This window comes from Amblyomma americanum, chromosome 6, assembly GCF_052857255.1.
Source record: "Amblyomma americanum isolate KBUSLIRL-KWMA chromosome 6, ASM5285725v1, whole genome shotgun sequence".
NCBI lineage: Eukaryota > Metazoa > Arthropoda > Arachnida > Ixodida > Ixodidae > Amblyomma > Amblyomma americanum.
The window spans coordinates 43,882,388-43,897,045 of NC_135502.1; the positions used below are offsets into that span (position 1 = coordinate 43,882,388).

Sequence of the window (14,658 nt, forward strand, 5' to 3'; positions counted from 1 at the left end):
GCCTTTAGTGCTATGCCTTCCACACAAGAGGCACGTGAAAATTATTGCGCTTGTTTCCGGACTATGTCACACTCCACACTACACGTTGCGTCCGAGCAGATGTCTTGCGTAGTCTTCTCACGTGAGGTTTACGGCTAAAAAAAAAATGAAGACGAAGCACAGAGTGAAAATTCTTACGTACGAAAAAGAGCAAAATGGAGAAGAGGAAATAATTTTAAAATTATTTAAGGATAACTAAGATAAATTTAGATATAATTGAACCCAAGGAGGCGTAACGCGCAGAGAAACCGGGTGGTTTATATCAAATCCACAATGTAATCTCATTTTGAGTTGGAACCAGCAATGGTGAACTAAAGATAAATAATGGTGTCATCCTGCTTTGTCGGTAATATGTGTTACCATACTGGTGCACATCACCACTGTTACACTAAGTTCAATAATTACTTGCGACAGTAATAATAAACAGCACAGCACTGTCATGTTTGGAGCGTCAAAGCCAGTTGCGCATTGAAACCGCAGTGGCCAATCCTGAAACAAAAATTAAAAGTAACGTTTAAAAAGCCAGCCACTCATTCATAAATACCATCTTTCTTTATTTTCACCTGTGCATAACTCTTTTTTTCTCTCTCTCTTAACAACGCGCTAGTATATTTACAGGACCGCGTCATTACTTTATGAGCGGATACTCCACGCAACATTTCATATAAGCAAAGGCCGATAAGAGAAACAGAGGTAAGAGGGACTGCAGTGTTTCTTCAGAGAATGTTGCCTCTTGCAAAGGTACTGGCCGCAAGCTGACACGACAGGTGACGTCAGGAGACAGGATACCTAGTGTGCAAATCCCTCGCTCAGAAAACTTCGCCCTAGGTGTCTGTGTCCACGCAGAACTTATTTACATTGTCTCGCTTGTCTCGTTCCTTGCACTGAAGCCCTCGACAATGGGCTTGACTTGGTCTTGGCGGCTGATGCCCGGAAGCTGCGATACAAAAATTGCATTTATGCGAAAATGTCAGCGGCGTTTACGTAAGCGCACATAGTACGGCACTCAATCGAGCATCAGGATTTGATGTACCTAATACAAAATGCTAAGTTTTATCTTAGTTATCAAAATTTGCAGGATCTGTAAATTCTTATGTTAAGACAGAAAAGATCAAATTCAGTGGCTGACTGTAGACGAAACAGATTTTATTTGTTAGAAGAACGCTAGATTTCTACACATGGTTGGCTTTGTTCCAGTTTTAAGGCGCGCTCTGAAAATAATGATAGAGAAAGCTTAATCAAAATAAAAGGTTGTGAACGGGCCTGCCGTAGTGGCTCCTAATGTTAGACAACCATTCGGGAAGGGCGCTTTTATTTTTCCATCTTTTTATATGCCCCTTCTAACATAAGTTAGACAAACATACCGACTTGAAATACTTTAGCATTCGTTGTTTTTAGACAGCCTTGCTTTTGGCTACCTCCATTCTATTGCTTAGTCCTTTTGCCGACTCTCACTAGCAACCATCGTGATGATAATGATCAACTCAGCTACATCCACGACTAGATAAATGTCTCTCCCTTTGATCTCCAATTAGTTCGGTCCATCGCCAGGTGCGACCGACCTCTTCTCTCAAAATTACTAATCTTATCCGCCCACCTGACTATCTGCCGCGCCCTTGCTACGGTCACCTTTTCTTGGATTCAACTCCGTTACCCTTAGCGACCACCGCTTACCTTGCCTTCGCATCACATGCCCTTCCTGCATTCCGCTAGGACTCCCTAATCCTGGCTCCATAATCCACCCTGCTCTTTTCCTGTCTCTCACCTTATATCCACAATCTTCCTTACCATAGCTCGCTGCGTGGTCCTCAACTTAAATTCTACACATTTTTTCATGCCCAAGTTTCCGTCCCATACGTTAGTCCTTGAATTAACAGGTATAGTATAGTATAGTATAGTATAGTATAGTATAGTATAGTATAGTATAGTATAGTATAGTATAGTATAGTATAGTATAGTACAGTACAGTACAGTATAGTATAGTATAGTATAGTATAGTATAGTATAGTATAGTATAGTATAGTATATTATAGTATAGTAAATTATAGTATAGCATAGTAGTGCTGGATGTATTCATCTTGAGGAATGTCGTATTGAAGTTTTAATCTAGCAGCCCATATTAGTAATAACTAAGGGTAACTTGGCTGCAGCTCTGAACAGGAAGATGTGGATGACATTATTAGAAACTGCGACCCCACATACACAAGTGGAATAGGCCGAAGCAGGAAGCGGAAGTGTAAATTATATATTTTCTAGTTTGAATGAGAACTCAACGCTACTTGCTGCTGTAGACGAATGTGGTAACAAAGAATGCGTCTGTTAAGGTGTTTCATATTTCTAAAATAATAACTGAGAATGGTGCGCTACAATTCGCACAAACTTGTCCTGGAACGATAAGTGGTGGTTCAACTTGAGAGGATCTTTCGGTAGACGAGTTCAGCTGCTTTCATAAAGAAACGAAACAAGCTGTTCGTTCTGGGGAAAATCAAGACTGTTTTGCCAGAAATAAAGAAGCATTGTATGTCCACAAAATACCGCGGCAATGATTGCTGCTAGCCTGCCCGTGCCAAACCTCGCACTTTTATTAGGCAATGCGTAACAATGGTTCGGGAGTGAAGTATGCTCCATTTACTTCTGTCCGCGCCTATGGTTGACCAAGAATGTGTCACATAAATTGGAATTATTTTGTATGCTTTGAACCAATCGATAGTTTTCTTTCGGTGTCAATTAACTCTTCAGTCACTTACCTCTTATGGGGACACTCCGCTGACTCTACCGCAGCGCCCAGGTCAGTAAAACCATGCCGAGTGAAAGAGCCCAACTTATTTTATGGCACGCTGAGCAGTCCATGTAATATTCTGCAACAAGATACAAATGAGATAATGAGCAAGTGTCCGGAGTGATCATCTTCGACTAATGCAACATTGTTGCTTGGGGAAAACATCATTTTCCTTTCTGCAATGGTCCATGATTGAGCAGCTATTAAGGACAAAAAACTGTAGTGGGGAAATCATTTGTGGTAAATTTGAGTTAGGTGAAAGACACAAAGAAAACGAATCTAGAAGTCTAGGGAATACCCGCCGCGGTGGCTCAGTGGTTGGGGCGCTCGACTACTGATCCGGAGTTTCCGGGTTCGAACCCGACCGCGGCGACTGCGTTTTTAAGGAGGCAAAACGCTAAGCCGCACGTGTGCTGTGCGATGTCAGTGCACGTTAAAGATACCCAGGTGGTCGAAATTATTCGGTAGCCTTCCACTACGGCACCTCTTTCTTCCTTTCTTCTTTCACTCCCTCCTTTGTCCCTTCCTTTACGGCACGGTTCAGGTGTCCAACGATATGTTAGACAGATGCTGCGCCATTTCCTTACCCCAAAAACCAGTTGTTATTATTATTATTAATATTATTAAGGAATGGTTGTAGGTGTAGGTGTGTTGTGAGGTGCGCCACGAGGTTCTTTCCATAAATACTTGTACATACTGAATTTCGGGAATCGCAGGGTGTATGTCCGGTGACAGGAAAATGTCATTTTTTTTTCACATGCGTGGTCTGATCTTGAGTTCAAGCATCGGTTGAAGAGGAGACCATATTTCGGTGTCAGGGATGGTCAACTACACACCTTTGAACAGGAGTGGGTGATTCAGTTAACGAAAAAGTTAGTTCATTTAATATACTGCCCTTTTATGATTTTCCTTTCTCTTTGTATAGAAAATACCTTCGACTGTGTTGTCGACAAACAGACACAACGATGGATATTACCCTGATGAAGAGTGGTCCAAAGTAGAAACTAGCTTTAAAGCCTAGGTCTTGTTTTGTAACATGTGCCAGTCTCGTGTATCCGCATGCATCTACGCGCGCGTGCAAATGTTTTACCTTTTATGGAGATTTAACGTCCCAAAGCGACCCAAACTATGAGAGACGCCGTAGTGAAGGGCTGCGGAAATTTCGACCACCTGGGGTTCTTTAACGTGCAGTGACTTCGCACAGTACACGGGCCTCTAGAACTTCGCTTTCACCGAAATTCGACCGCCACGGCCGGGATTGAACCCGCGTCTTTCGGGTCAACAGCCGAGTGCCATAACCAGTGAGCCACCGCGGCGGCTGCACGTGGAAAGTGTGTGTGACTTCGTGATCCATTTAAGAAACCGTAACAAAGAAAAAAAAGCAAAACGATCGATGCAAGCAATGTCTATGCGCGCAAGAACACAATAAAACGCGCCTAGCGGAGAATTGACATCGAGCGGGCACGATCGCCCGAGGAACGACGCCGTTTTTCGGCCGCAGCAGAAGCATTAAAACTTTAGCGAGGTCATTCTCCAAGACCTTCATTGGCCAGCCATCAGTCTGGAGCGACCCAAAACGCAGACAGACCGCCGCATCGAAAAAAGAATCGCGCTGTCGCGCCCATTATAACATCACCAATCACTCGGGAGAAGTAATGAATTAGGGCTCATCTGCCAGCGGAGGAAATAGTAAAGAAATAAATAAAAAGGAAGGGGGGGGGGGGGGTGTAAGGAAGGTCCGAAAAGAGAAACCCCTAGTTTTCGGTGCCACCGACCATTTGGGCACCCTCCGTTTCGGCACTGGCATCACTTCATCCATAATTCACGAGCAAAAATTATGGCCCCTCGACGCGCACTGTGTTGTTCGGGAAAACCCTCCCTCTCCCTTTTTCCCGTAAAAAAAATGCCGGTCCCCAGCGCCATCGCACTCGGAAACAAGGAAAGCTACGGGAACGATCGTTCGCCGTCAGGCCTAGCGCGGCGCTTCCGTCTCGCCAACGCACTCCCTCCGTCATTATCCGTAATGCACTGAAAAGCCATTCCGTCGAAACTCTACTCCTCTTCGAGCGGCACGGAGGCGAAGCAGCGTGCGGGCGTAGCGTCCGTATTTAATGCAAGCCGCATTGGTCGCTCTCTCTCTCTCTCGCACAAGCAACGTTCACTATAAATGCTCGCGCGAGAGCGCGCTGCATATTTCAGAAGGCCGCGGTGCGAGATTGATACAGCTTTCGGGCCAAAGTCGGCTGTATGCTTCGAATGCATCATCCTCGGCTGCATACGCGAGCACGCCGTCCGCTCGCGGCGTCGGTGGACGGGCTTTCAGGTGACCCGACTTCGTAGATACATGGGCGCCTATATCGAGAACACGTGTTATACGGATCGGTGCCGCGTCGCGGTCTGGGCGAACATTTTGGACTTATGCTTTTCGCCTTGATCGATGAACTTCTATTGTTGGGTACACCTCGAAAGCAGTGTTAAAGTGTGGCGCCCGTGCCGCAGCCCGCAGTCGGGTCACTGTACGGGAACCGAATGCAGGGGCATTAGGTGCTATTTTTTTCTTTTATTCAGAATGGATGAAAGGGCACCTTCAATGCGGCACCTCTTTCTCCCTTTCTTCTTTCAGTCCCTTCTTTATCCCTTGCCTTATGGCGTGGTTCAGGTGTCCGTCGAAATGCGGGACAGATACTGCGCCATTTCCTTTCCCCCAAAACCAATTTCCATTTTCATTTTACCGCGGTGGCTTTGAGTGCGACGCAAGCATGTGACGCAAGACCGTGACGTCCGGAGACGCCGACAGCTACTCACAGTTGTGAGCAATATAAAAGGAAACAAACTCTTTGGTTCAAATCGCAAATTTGCAGGTTATTTCTCCACTAAATTTGAGAATCAATTTTAGATATTGCACGCCAAGCGGAAAAAAGTCAGAAAACAGAAAAAAAACATAACAGGGACACCTGAGTCTTACGCGTTGTCAGTGCGATAGCAAAAACAGTCGCTGATGAGTTTACCAAAAGTGACGTTAGTTTCGGTTTGGTAACTTAGGTTCCCTCCAGCCAATGGGAATGCTCAGGTCTAATGACGTCAGCTTCTTCCAGCAAATGGGCGAATTTTATGACGGACGTCGTATTTTCGTCCCATCGTGCTTCTAATGCTGTAGTAGTAAAAAACTGTGCTTGTCGCACACAATTATGGACTATTCGTTAATTGAATGCTCAAATTCTGTTCCCTCTCATTTTGCTGACGACTGTACCGTCTTTGCTTAAAGTAACCCATCAACGCGTTTTGCTTCTCAACCGTGAGGCAAGGGTAACCCAAGCCAGCCTTTAAGCAATAATTCTGCTTAAGGTAAGCACCCTTGTCCTCACCTTTCTGGACTTTTTAGCCCGTAGGAGTGCCATAAGGGTTCCACAATACGACTGAGTAGCGCACCCCGTTGCATGGGTATTTTTGGCAAAGGGGGTGGGTACATGTGAGGTGCATGACAACTACAGCTGTATACAATCAGTGCGCGGTCGCCGCAGAAACGATTGCCGCGTTCGTCCATACTCTGCAATGAGACTAACGAGAAAGTCGGAAGGCGGGAAACAAAAAAGTGACTGTCGGTAAGAACGGCTCGACAATCCACGATTATACTATACTATACTGTACTATACTATACTATACTATACTATACTATACTATACTATACTATACTATGCTTTACTACACTATACTACACTATACTATACTACGCTATACTATACTACGCTATACTATACTATACTATACTATACTATACTATACTATACTATACTATACTATACTATACTATACTATACTATACTATACTATACATCCGCCGCGTTGGCTCAGTAGTTGCGGCGGTCGGCTGCTGACACGAAATACGCGAGTTCGATCACGGCCGCGGCGAGAGAATTTCGATGGAGGCGAAATTCTAGAGGCCCGTGTACTGTGCGATGTCAGTGCACGTTAAAGAACCCCAGGTGGTCGACCAGGTGGTACGAACCCCAGATGGTCGAAGCCCTTCACTATGGCGTCCCTCATAGCCTGAGTCGATTTGGGACGTTAAGCTTCCATAAACAAAACCAAACCAATCCACTGAACATGCCGAAGACTTGACAGCAGGGACACGGAGTTTGGGCGCGCCTTCGTGAACAACCAGTAAGGGTACTCGTGCGATGTTGTCCGACTGCGTGTGGTTTTGGAAGGGCCATGAAACCCAAGTACGAGAGTGTACTCGTGCAGGACGTGCCGAACAAAGTCGTGCGTACGCCTCCTTTTTGCCCAACGTGCCACCATGCTCAAGTGTCGTGTATTGAAGTTAATGTCGCTACTTTTACGTTTTTTTAAGCCGCTGCTACCCTCGACAGTTATATTCACGAGGTGAGGTTTAGCGTAATGAATCACGCAAAAGGACCAGGACGAGAAAAGGAACATACACACGAAGCGCTGAATATTTACTAAATTTTTGCTCGGAAGGGATCGTGTTTAGAAAGACTCTAAAACGAGCGCGCTCAGGCGCAAGGCGCCTTATTAAAATGGTGCCTTACTGAAACGTGCGTCAGAACAGGAAATGCCGAACGGAGAGTTTCATTTGACCGCAGTGGCACGTCGGGTTAATCCCACGGGGCCTTTATAGCCAACGTTTTGGGATACTCGAGCATGAATTAAATAAAATAGCCCATGGTTTGGAGGTTATTCATCCCTCGCAAATTATGAAATAAAACAAAATAACTTTTCTCACGACAGAAGTTTCGTGATCCACGCGTGCGAATACCTGTGACGTTGTTTAAGTGCCTTATGGCTGCTTTATAGTGTAAGTGTTACAGTATAAGTGCTTACACTGACAGCACATGAAGTTCTCGGGCTCATTTATCACTTTCCTTAAACACAAGAAACCTTTAATAAAACTGCTTATGGCTCTACTGAAAATGCGCGTCGAGTTGGTGCCCCTGCCAACAAAAATTAGGGCTGGAAAGCATTATTTTTCTTTACTACTCCTTGAAAAATACTTTTTCATTCCTCCTGGTGTAGCAACATGGCTTCCTCCGTGAAGCGACGCGTTTCTATTGCTAAAGTTTTAATTACGCAATGTTCTTGCAACTGTTAACTCGCTTCCTTCCTTGACAGGTGATCAATATTTTCCGCTACGCGTGAATTTTCGAAGGCGGAACTAGTACCAGCTTAATTAAGGGGTCTTGATCTTGAACTTTGCCTTCGCAATGTGTTTTTCGTAATATCTTAAATTTATGGTGACTCAGGTGTGCGCACATGACACGCTCTCAAAATGAGACCCACCGTAGGAAAGTTGCAACAGCCTCAACTTTCCTTAATAAGGCTTGGCGTTAATGTGGCATAAAAATCGAAAATTGCTGCGTCTCGGAAGTAATGGCTTCTCATTACAGAGACGAAAAACAGTTTTTTTTTGTGTTCAACATTTTATTGCGCTTAATAGTCTTACCTCTCGTATATTTCTTACATCCGTGCAGTGTGTTTACGTTTACTTCATGCCTTTTTTTGAACCAATATATAAGCATAAATATTCAACTAGGTAGTGCGTGCAGAAGTCAATGCAAAGACGAGTCTCACACAGAATTTATAGGGCCGTCATTTATAGGGCAGAATTTATAGGGCCGTCCGCAGCGTAAAGAAAGCATATCGTTTTGTTTTGCTACAGCACAGTCAGGAGATGCAAGCGTAGAACTGCATACAGAAAACAACGCGAGTGTATTAAGCCCCAACATGCAGTGAACAAAGAGAGTACTATGAGGGTCCCTGGTCTTACACTGCATTACGTCCGTGATTATACAATATAAAACCTTCCAGTTTTACATTCTGATCAGCTCTCTTTGCAGTAAAACGATTCCCTACACTTCACCAGCGAGGTACGCCAGGGCACTGGCAGAGAAGCGCCGCTTAAAGACCACTGCCATGGCCCGGCGGCGCGCATTCTTTCCCATTTGTCGCACGCGCCCGTCTCTTCTATCTGGCCAGCCTGCTTGATTCTCGTGTTAGTGCGCTTTTCTCTCCTTTTGCGCGTGCCGCGAAAGGAATGTGCCGTCAGCTCGGCGGGCCTGGCGCACCATTTGGAAAGCAGGCCAGCGCCGTCCCTGAGGGCCCAATTGCTGAATCTCTAGGCAATTAGTAGCGCTGAGACTAGCACGTCTCCGCGATGAGGACGTAAATCGCGAATCACATTGTCCGGCCTGGGCCTCCTCCTCTTCTCCGTCGTGTTCTTCCCTCTCCCCCTCAGAGCTCGACGCACCCCACCTCAAGCTTGCCAGTTCGTTCCCTTCTTCCCCACCGCTAACCTCGTGCTTGCAGTAATGGTCTTTTCGGTGCTCAAACTCCCGCGAGAGGAGGAAACCCGCCCCTGAAATTAAGGGGAAGAACCGAGGCACCCTTCCCTCCCATGCCTCTCCTTCCCAATCTCTGTTCTCGTTTGTTTCGTTCCCTATTTTTTTATGTCTCTCCAGCGCCATCTTCCCTCAAACAGTACTGCCCGCTCTTCCCGAACTCCCCTCCTCAGTTCGGAGAAGCTCGCGTCTGCGGCGCGAAGAATGTGGGCGCACAGTGAAGCGCGCGGGCGCGCGCATGAATCTTCGTGTTAATCGCATTTTCCGCTCCTCCCACGTGTCTCTTGAAGCAGCCGTTTCGAGGAGGGGGGGGGGGGGGGGGTGCGAAGTAAGAGCGTGCCTGCACCATTGTGTACACGGACGAGGCTGCGCATAAGTTTCCGTCTCCGTGTTTGCGTACGTACACACACACATACACGCACACACAAGCACGCTCGAAGCCGCCTCCGCCGCACGTCGCGAAGGCCTAACTCGCCCTCCGTTCGCGAGACGCCGCGACGGTTTCAGTCTCGACCACCCCTGACGTGCGGAGTGGTGCCGTAACGCGTAACCCGTCCAGGAGTAATTAATTGAGGCGGTTGAAAGCAGTTATATCGAGGACGCCCCCTTTCCACCTCCCCCCACCCTCCAACGTCCTACACAGCTTCCTCCTCTCTGTTCACACATTATCCCCCGCAGCCATCATCTCCGACGATGCAGTGAGATTCTCTGTAGGATTGGCACCGGGAGAAGCTCTCTCCCACATTCTCCTTCACAGAGAGCCAGCTGTTCATTCGCACTGGCGTTGTGAGCGGACGCTGTGTGGCGTGCTTGGCGCTTAAGGCGGCGGTGCTAATGACGAATCGCAGTGTGGGAGCGACGATTGTTTTCTTCTTTTCGCGGGGGTCCGAGTGGTGGAGCTGCTGTTCTTTATCGTTGTGGCTGCGAGGGTTGCTGAACTGTGGGGTTTCGCTAGAGTTGCGTGTTGGAGTTCGCCCGGCGCATCTGTGGCGCACTCATGTGCTTCGAGAGCGCGAGCACGAGTGCTTGGTAAACAAGCGAAGAGAGCTGCGGTCTTCAGGACTTTAACTGCACTAGCTTGTTCAGTTCTGGCTAAGGAGAAAAATATTCTGCTCTGGTGCTCGAGTAATGGCGAAACTTTCTCTTTCGCGAGTACTGAGCATTTTTAACTCTTATCTTCTGTATTTAAGCTAGAGCTGCGCGGAGTAGTTCTTAGCCTCTGCCCTATTTGTGTGACGCGAGATCGTGGCCCACTTTACAACAAGGTTACGCTGCTGAGAACAGAACTGATAAATTTGTAAATAAAGCAAGACAAGGGAAAAAATAACCCCATAAGAGTTGGCAGCGCTGCTCTGCTGAAGAATTCTTTGGGGAGCGCAGACATACCGACACAACACCTGATTATTATTCATACTTTGAAACTGCTCTTAACTTGTTACGTTCTGCTGCAATATTCTATTCGAGGCTTGCTTTTTCCCGGACGTCTCTCCAGCCTGACGCCGACAAATAATCCTGTCGAAACGTTCTTAGCATGTTCCGCGCGCTTGAATTTCCACACCTGACTTCAATTTGATCTTTGCTACGATACTGTTAACTCGAGCTTCTTCTCTTAACCATCCCCTTCTCGCTCTTATTATTGCCCTCCTCTCTCACCTTTATATACTTCGCCCCTCTGACACTAATCAAACGTTTTGTTAGTCTCGCAAGTTCCATCCCAGTAAGTTAGTGCTTAGGAAGGAGGATGCTACTGCTGTATGATTTTAAACAGCATAGATAATTTAAAGTGTTGTAGACGTCGTAGAATACGTACGAGGATACTACGGCGCGTACACTCTAAACAGAAATGAGTAAAAAGAGAGTAAGCTCTCCTCAAGCGCACAGCCTTTTATAAAAATTAGCTTCGGTTTAAACTTTGGTTAACCGTGGAGAGGAGAGAAAGCTTCCTTTGCATCGCTACGTTCACAAACGCCACACACACTGCCGAATGGATTGCCTGTAAAGCGTCGATGAAATGCCCGATGCCCGATGGGGCTGTTGCCGCCTGCCACGGTGGGCAGATTGTGATGACGTCAGTAGGTCACATGATCTGCCACGAGACACCACGTGACTCCTCCTGTCACGTGACTGCACTGACGCTGCCCTCTTGAAAACCTCGCGCTAGAGAACAGCTTACTTCCTTTTTACTCCCATATGGGCGTAATAACGTATAGGGTGTCGTTACCAGGCGCGAAAAAGGTGCACTGTACTCACCGGGGTAGAACTCGATGAGGCGTTGCTTCTTGAAGTCGGTGCCCGGTATGGAAAGCAGGCAGACGAATAGGTGTCGCCCCGTGCGCGAGAACTGCTCGTCGAGCACCTGGCTGGTGACGCGCGTGACGTAGGAGCCGTCCTGGCGGGGCGTCACCCGCTGCGTGGGCGCGAGGGCGTGGCGCCGCGGCGGGGTCGAGGAGGAGCCCTCGTCCAGCCGGTACAGCGACAGCGTGGGCAGCGGGAAGGCGCCCGTCGCCTCGCAGACGAACGTCGTCGCCGACTCCTCGGCGGCCCGCGAGAAGTTGAACACGAAGTGCTTTGGACGTGCTGCGGTGTGGGCGGGAAGGAGAAGTAGAGAAACATCGCCCGTGCTAGCAGCTGCATCTCAGCTGAGGTTTCTCGCATCGTAAATTGGCATTTCAGCGGAAGATACAGGTCACCACCGTAGGGAATCGGGGCTGACTTTTCAAAGATTCTTCGTTTAAGAATTGACCGTCAGTGGCTTGGTTTCTTGAGTTCAGCATTCAAGACACTACGGTGTACGATAGCACAGGCAGCGAATGGGGGAAAAAAAATCGAGTGCTTGTTTTATTTCGCAGTAGCCACATGCTTTTACCAGCTGCTGAAAAATGTGGCTACAGCGTTGTTGTGGATAATATTGGCGACAACTTTTAAGTACGTTCATGGTAGTGGGCTAAATTAGGCATCAGTCGTACTCTACCCTAACGGCTCAGAGAGAAGCAAAGAGCAGAAGCAAGAAACTCTTCAGGAACCAAATTGTCGTTCAGATTGTGCAAAAAATGGAAGAAAAGACAGAGGCGAAAGTGTCGATTTTATGCAACAGGCAACTGCTGGTGCGACGATCGAAGGAATTAAGTATTTATCCCGCATTTTAGGTTTGTAAGTATGCATTATACCAAATGTGCGACATGTAGGATTTTGTAGCGCAGATAAGGCTAACTACGGTTTATTTTTGTTCTTGTGCTACGTTTTTGTATGTACTACGTTTTGTTTTTTTTTGTTCAAAGACGATGTGTCTGGTCAAACTGCTTGCCACGCGAATTTATTTGCGTGTAGACGCCCTTTCGTCCAACAAAGATGATGTATCAGTAGTGGCTGTTCCTGGACTTACGGTTCATATCGAATGCACTGAGAGTATCCGGTTTTTAACCGGCAGCAAACCCAGTGGTACTTAGTTTTGTGGGAATAAAATTTCTTAAAGAGTTGCAGATGAAGGAATCTTCTGCCCTCGCTCATACAAAATCACAAGATGGTTTCACTCCTAATATGTTGTGCAAAGTGATGCGAACATGGAGCACACTGATACGAATACTAATATCAGATTAAAACTGTTACTAAGATAGAGTAAGCGACGTGTGTGAGTCGGGAGAAAGGGTTTATGGATATTGTGCTTGTGGTCCTGTCACTGCTGTCGCAAAAACCAGTTAATGCAACTTTGCGAGCTTAAGCCTGTTCGCGCCTTTTTGAACCGCCTGTTATCTCTAAAAATAGACGAAAACACTGCCGATATAAATATATAGGTAACTATCTATTTAGTTTGCAGAGCTGGAATCAACCTGCAGCTACACGCCGGAAATGATTCCTGGCAGTTGTCATCACGATACCAGGAAGGAGCTTGAACTTGCGGGTCATTAGACGAAGAGGGACAAAAATGCTTACTTTAATAGTCTTAGCTGCTGATCGTTGATTGTGAGGGCAAAGAAGTCACGCCTATGTTACGAAAGCATGAATGTGAATGGGCACTAGTTTCGTTGACTGTCAACCTTTAATTCGGAGCTTTTTAAGCAGCATGCGAGATCATATGCGATTTTAAGCGACCACCTCAACAGCGTTCAATTTAGAGCTAAAGTACCGTAATTTCCGGATTATTGTCCGGACTCAGTGAAAGGCTGCAGGGCTCAACTGTGGCTGAAAAAGAGAATTTCTTGCTATATTATCAGCATCCGGTAGGATGCCCGCAGGGGCAACGTGTTTGAAATTATTTATTTTTATTCCACGCAAGGTACGGCCTAGTTAACGCTGTCTTTATGAGCCATCGCGACTGTAGTTCTTCTAATTCACCAGCTTCCTTACCTGCGAGCCTATGGGGAGCAACAGTGAATGATACATGCGTTAAGGACTTGAGACGTCTGTAATAAACCACATGATTTATTTTCATTTAGAGGGCAATTCATGCTGGCGATATTCCATGAAAGCTAGATGACAGTGACAGTAAGCATTGGGGCTCTGTTGTGGCTGCGGAAACACAGCGCCGGTGTCAACACACAAAAAAAGCATTGAAATATTGATAAGCACGTTGTGTCATAAGTTGCTGTATTGGGCAAATCTGAACACAAAAGTTATGCAGAGACCGCAAAACGAAAATTTTAAGTTTTAAACATGTATACACCGTGGAACATGTATTCTGAAATATACTCTGCGTATTAGTACAGTTAAACACTGTACATCGTAGTGTAGGATAGTGCAGCATGGAAGATGGACTGGGGGGAGAGTTAGCACAAAACATTGGCTGTGGTTTAGCTCTGGTTAAACCTGGAGTTGACGCGATAGCTGCAGCTGGCCGAGTGGAACTCGCTCAGTTGAACTACAAAGTCAGTTTTTCGCCGCTCCGTTTCACTGGGCGTTCCTTCTTCATCTTCGTCCCACTTGACAGGGCACATGTGCACAGCTGTTGCAGCTCGGTTTCTCCGGCGCACCGCGCCGCCGGCAGCAGCAGCTGCTCCGCACCACGTGGCTGGTCACGTGACCGTGGCGGTGCAGCCACGGCGTGGCGACGTGACCAACCCCGTGGCTGCGCCGCCACGGTCACCTGCCACCGCCACTCTGAAGGCTCGAAACGCTACCGTAATGTAGCTATCGCTACAAAAAAAAAGGCGAGCTCACCATAAACAGTCATGAGTTGCGACCTTTGGTCCTGGCTGCTATGCGAGGTCACGTGACACGAGTAGCGCCCGCTCAGCTCGGTGGTGGGCCGCAAAAGGTTGAGTGCGCGGAATTTCGTAAAGTGGTTCCCGGTGACCGTGAAGTCCGTGTTGAGGCGCCCCTTGAGCCTCTGCGACACGTGGCGCGTGTCCAGCTCGGGGATCCACTGGTAGATGGGCTTGGGGTCGTCGTTGAGGAACCACTTGACCACCAGCTGCGAGTCGTCGCGCTCCGTGTACGCGTACTCGCAGTCCAGCAACACTGAGTCCTCGGTGCCGTTCTCGACCCACG

At 47.2% G+C, this 14,658-nt stretch overlaps 1 protein-coding gene across 1 annotated transcript in view; it reads right to left on the bottom strand.

Annotated features, from left to right (window-relative positions):
- Window positions 1-575: 575 nt before the first annotated feature.
- LOC144094680 (uncharacterized) overlaps window positions 576-14,658 on the bottom strand; it is a 36,894-nt gene continuing 22,811 nt past the window's right edge. The window contains exons 2-5 of the mRNA XM_077628601.1: window positions 14,329-14,658; window positions 11,425-11,751; window positions 2,787-2,897; window positions 576-976 (exon numbers count right to left, since the gene is read on the bottom strand). The exon at window positions 14,329-14,658 is cut by the window's right edge and continues 48 nt beyond it. Of these exons, the coding sequence (XP_077484727.1) occupies window positions 2,812-2,897; window positions 11,425-11,751; window positions 14,329-14,658 (743 nt within the window). The 3' untranslated portion in view covers window positions 576-976; window positions 2,787-2,811. The remainder of the gene's footprint in view (window positions 977-2,786; window positions 2,898-11,424; window positions 11,752-14,328) is intronic.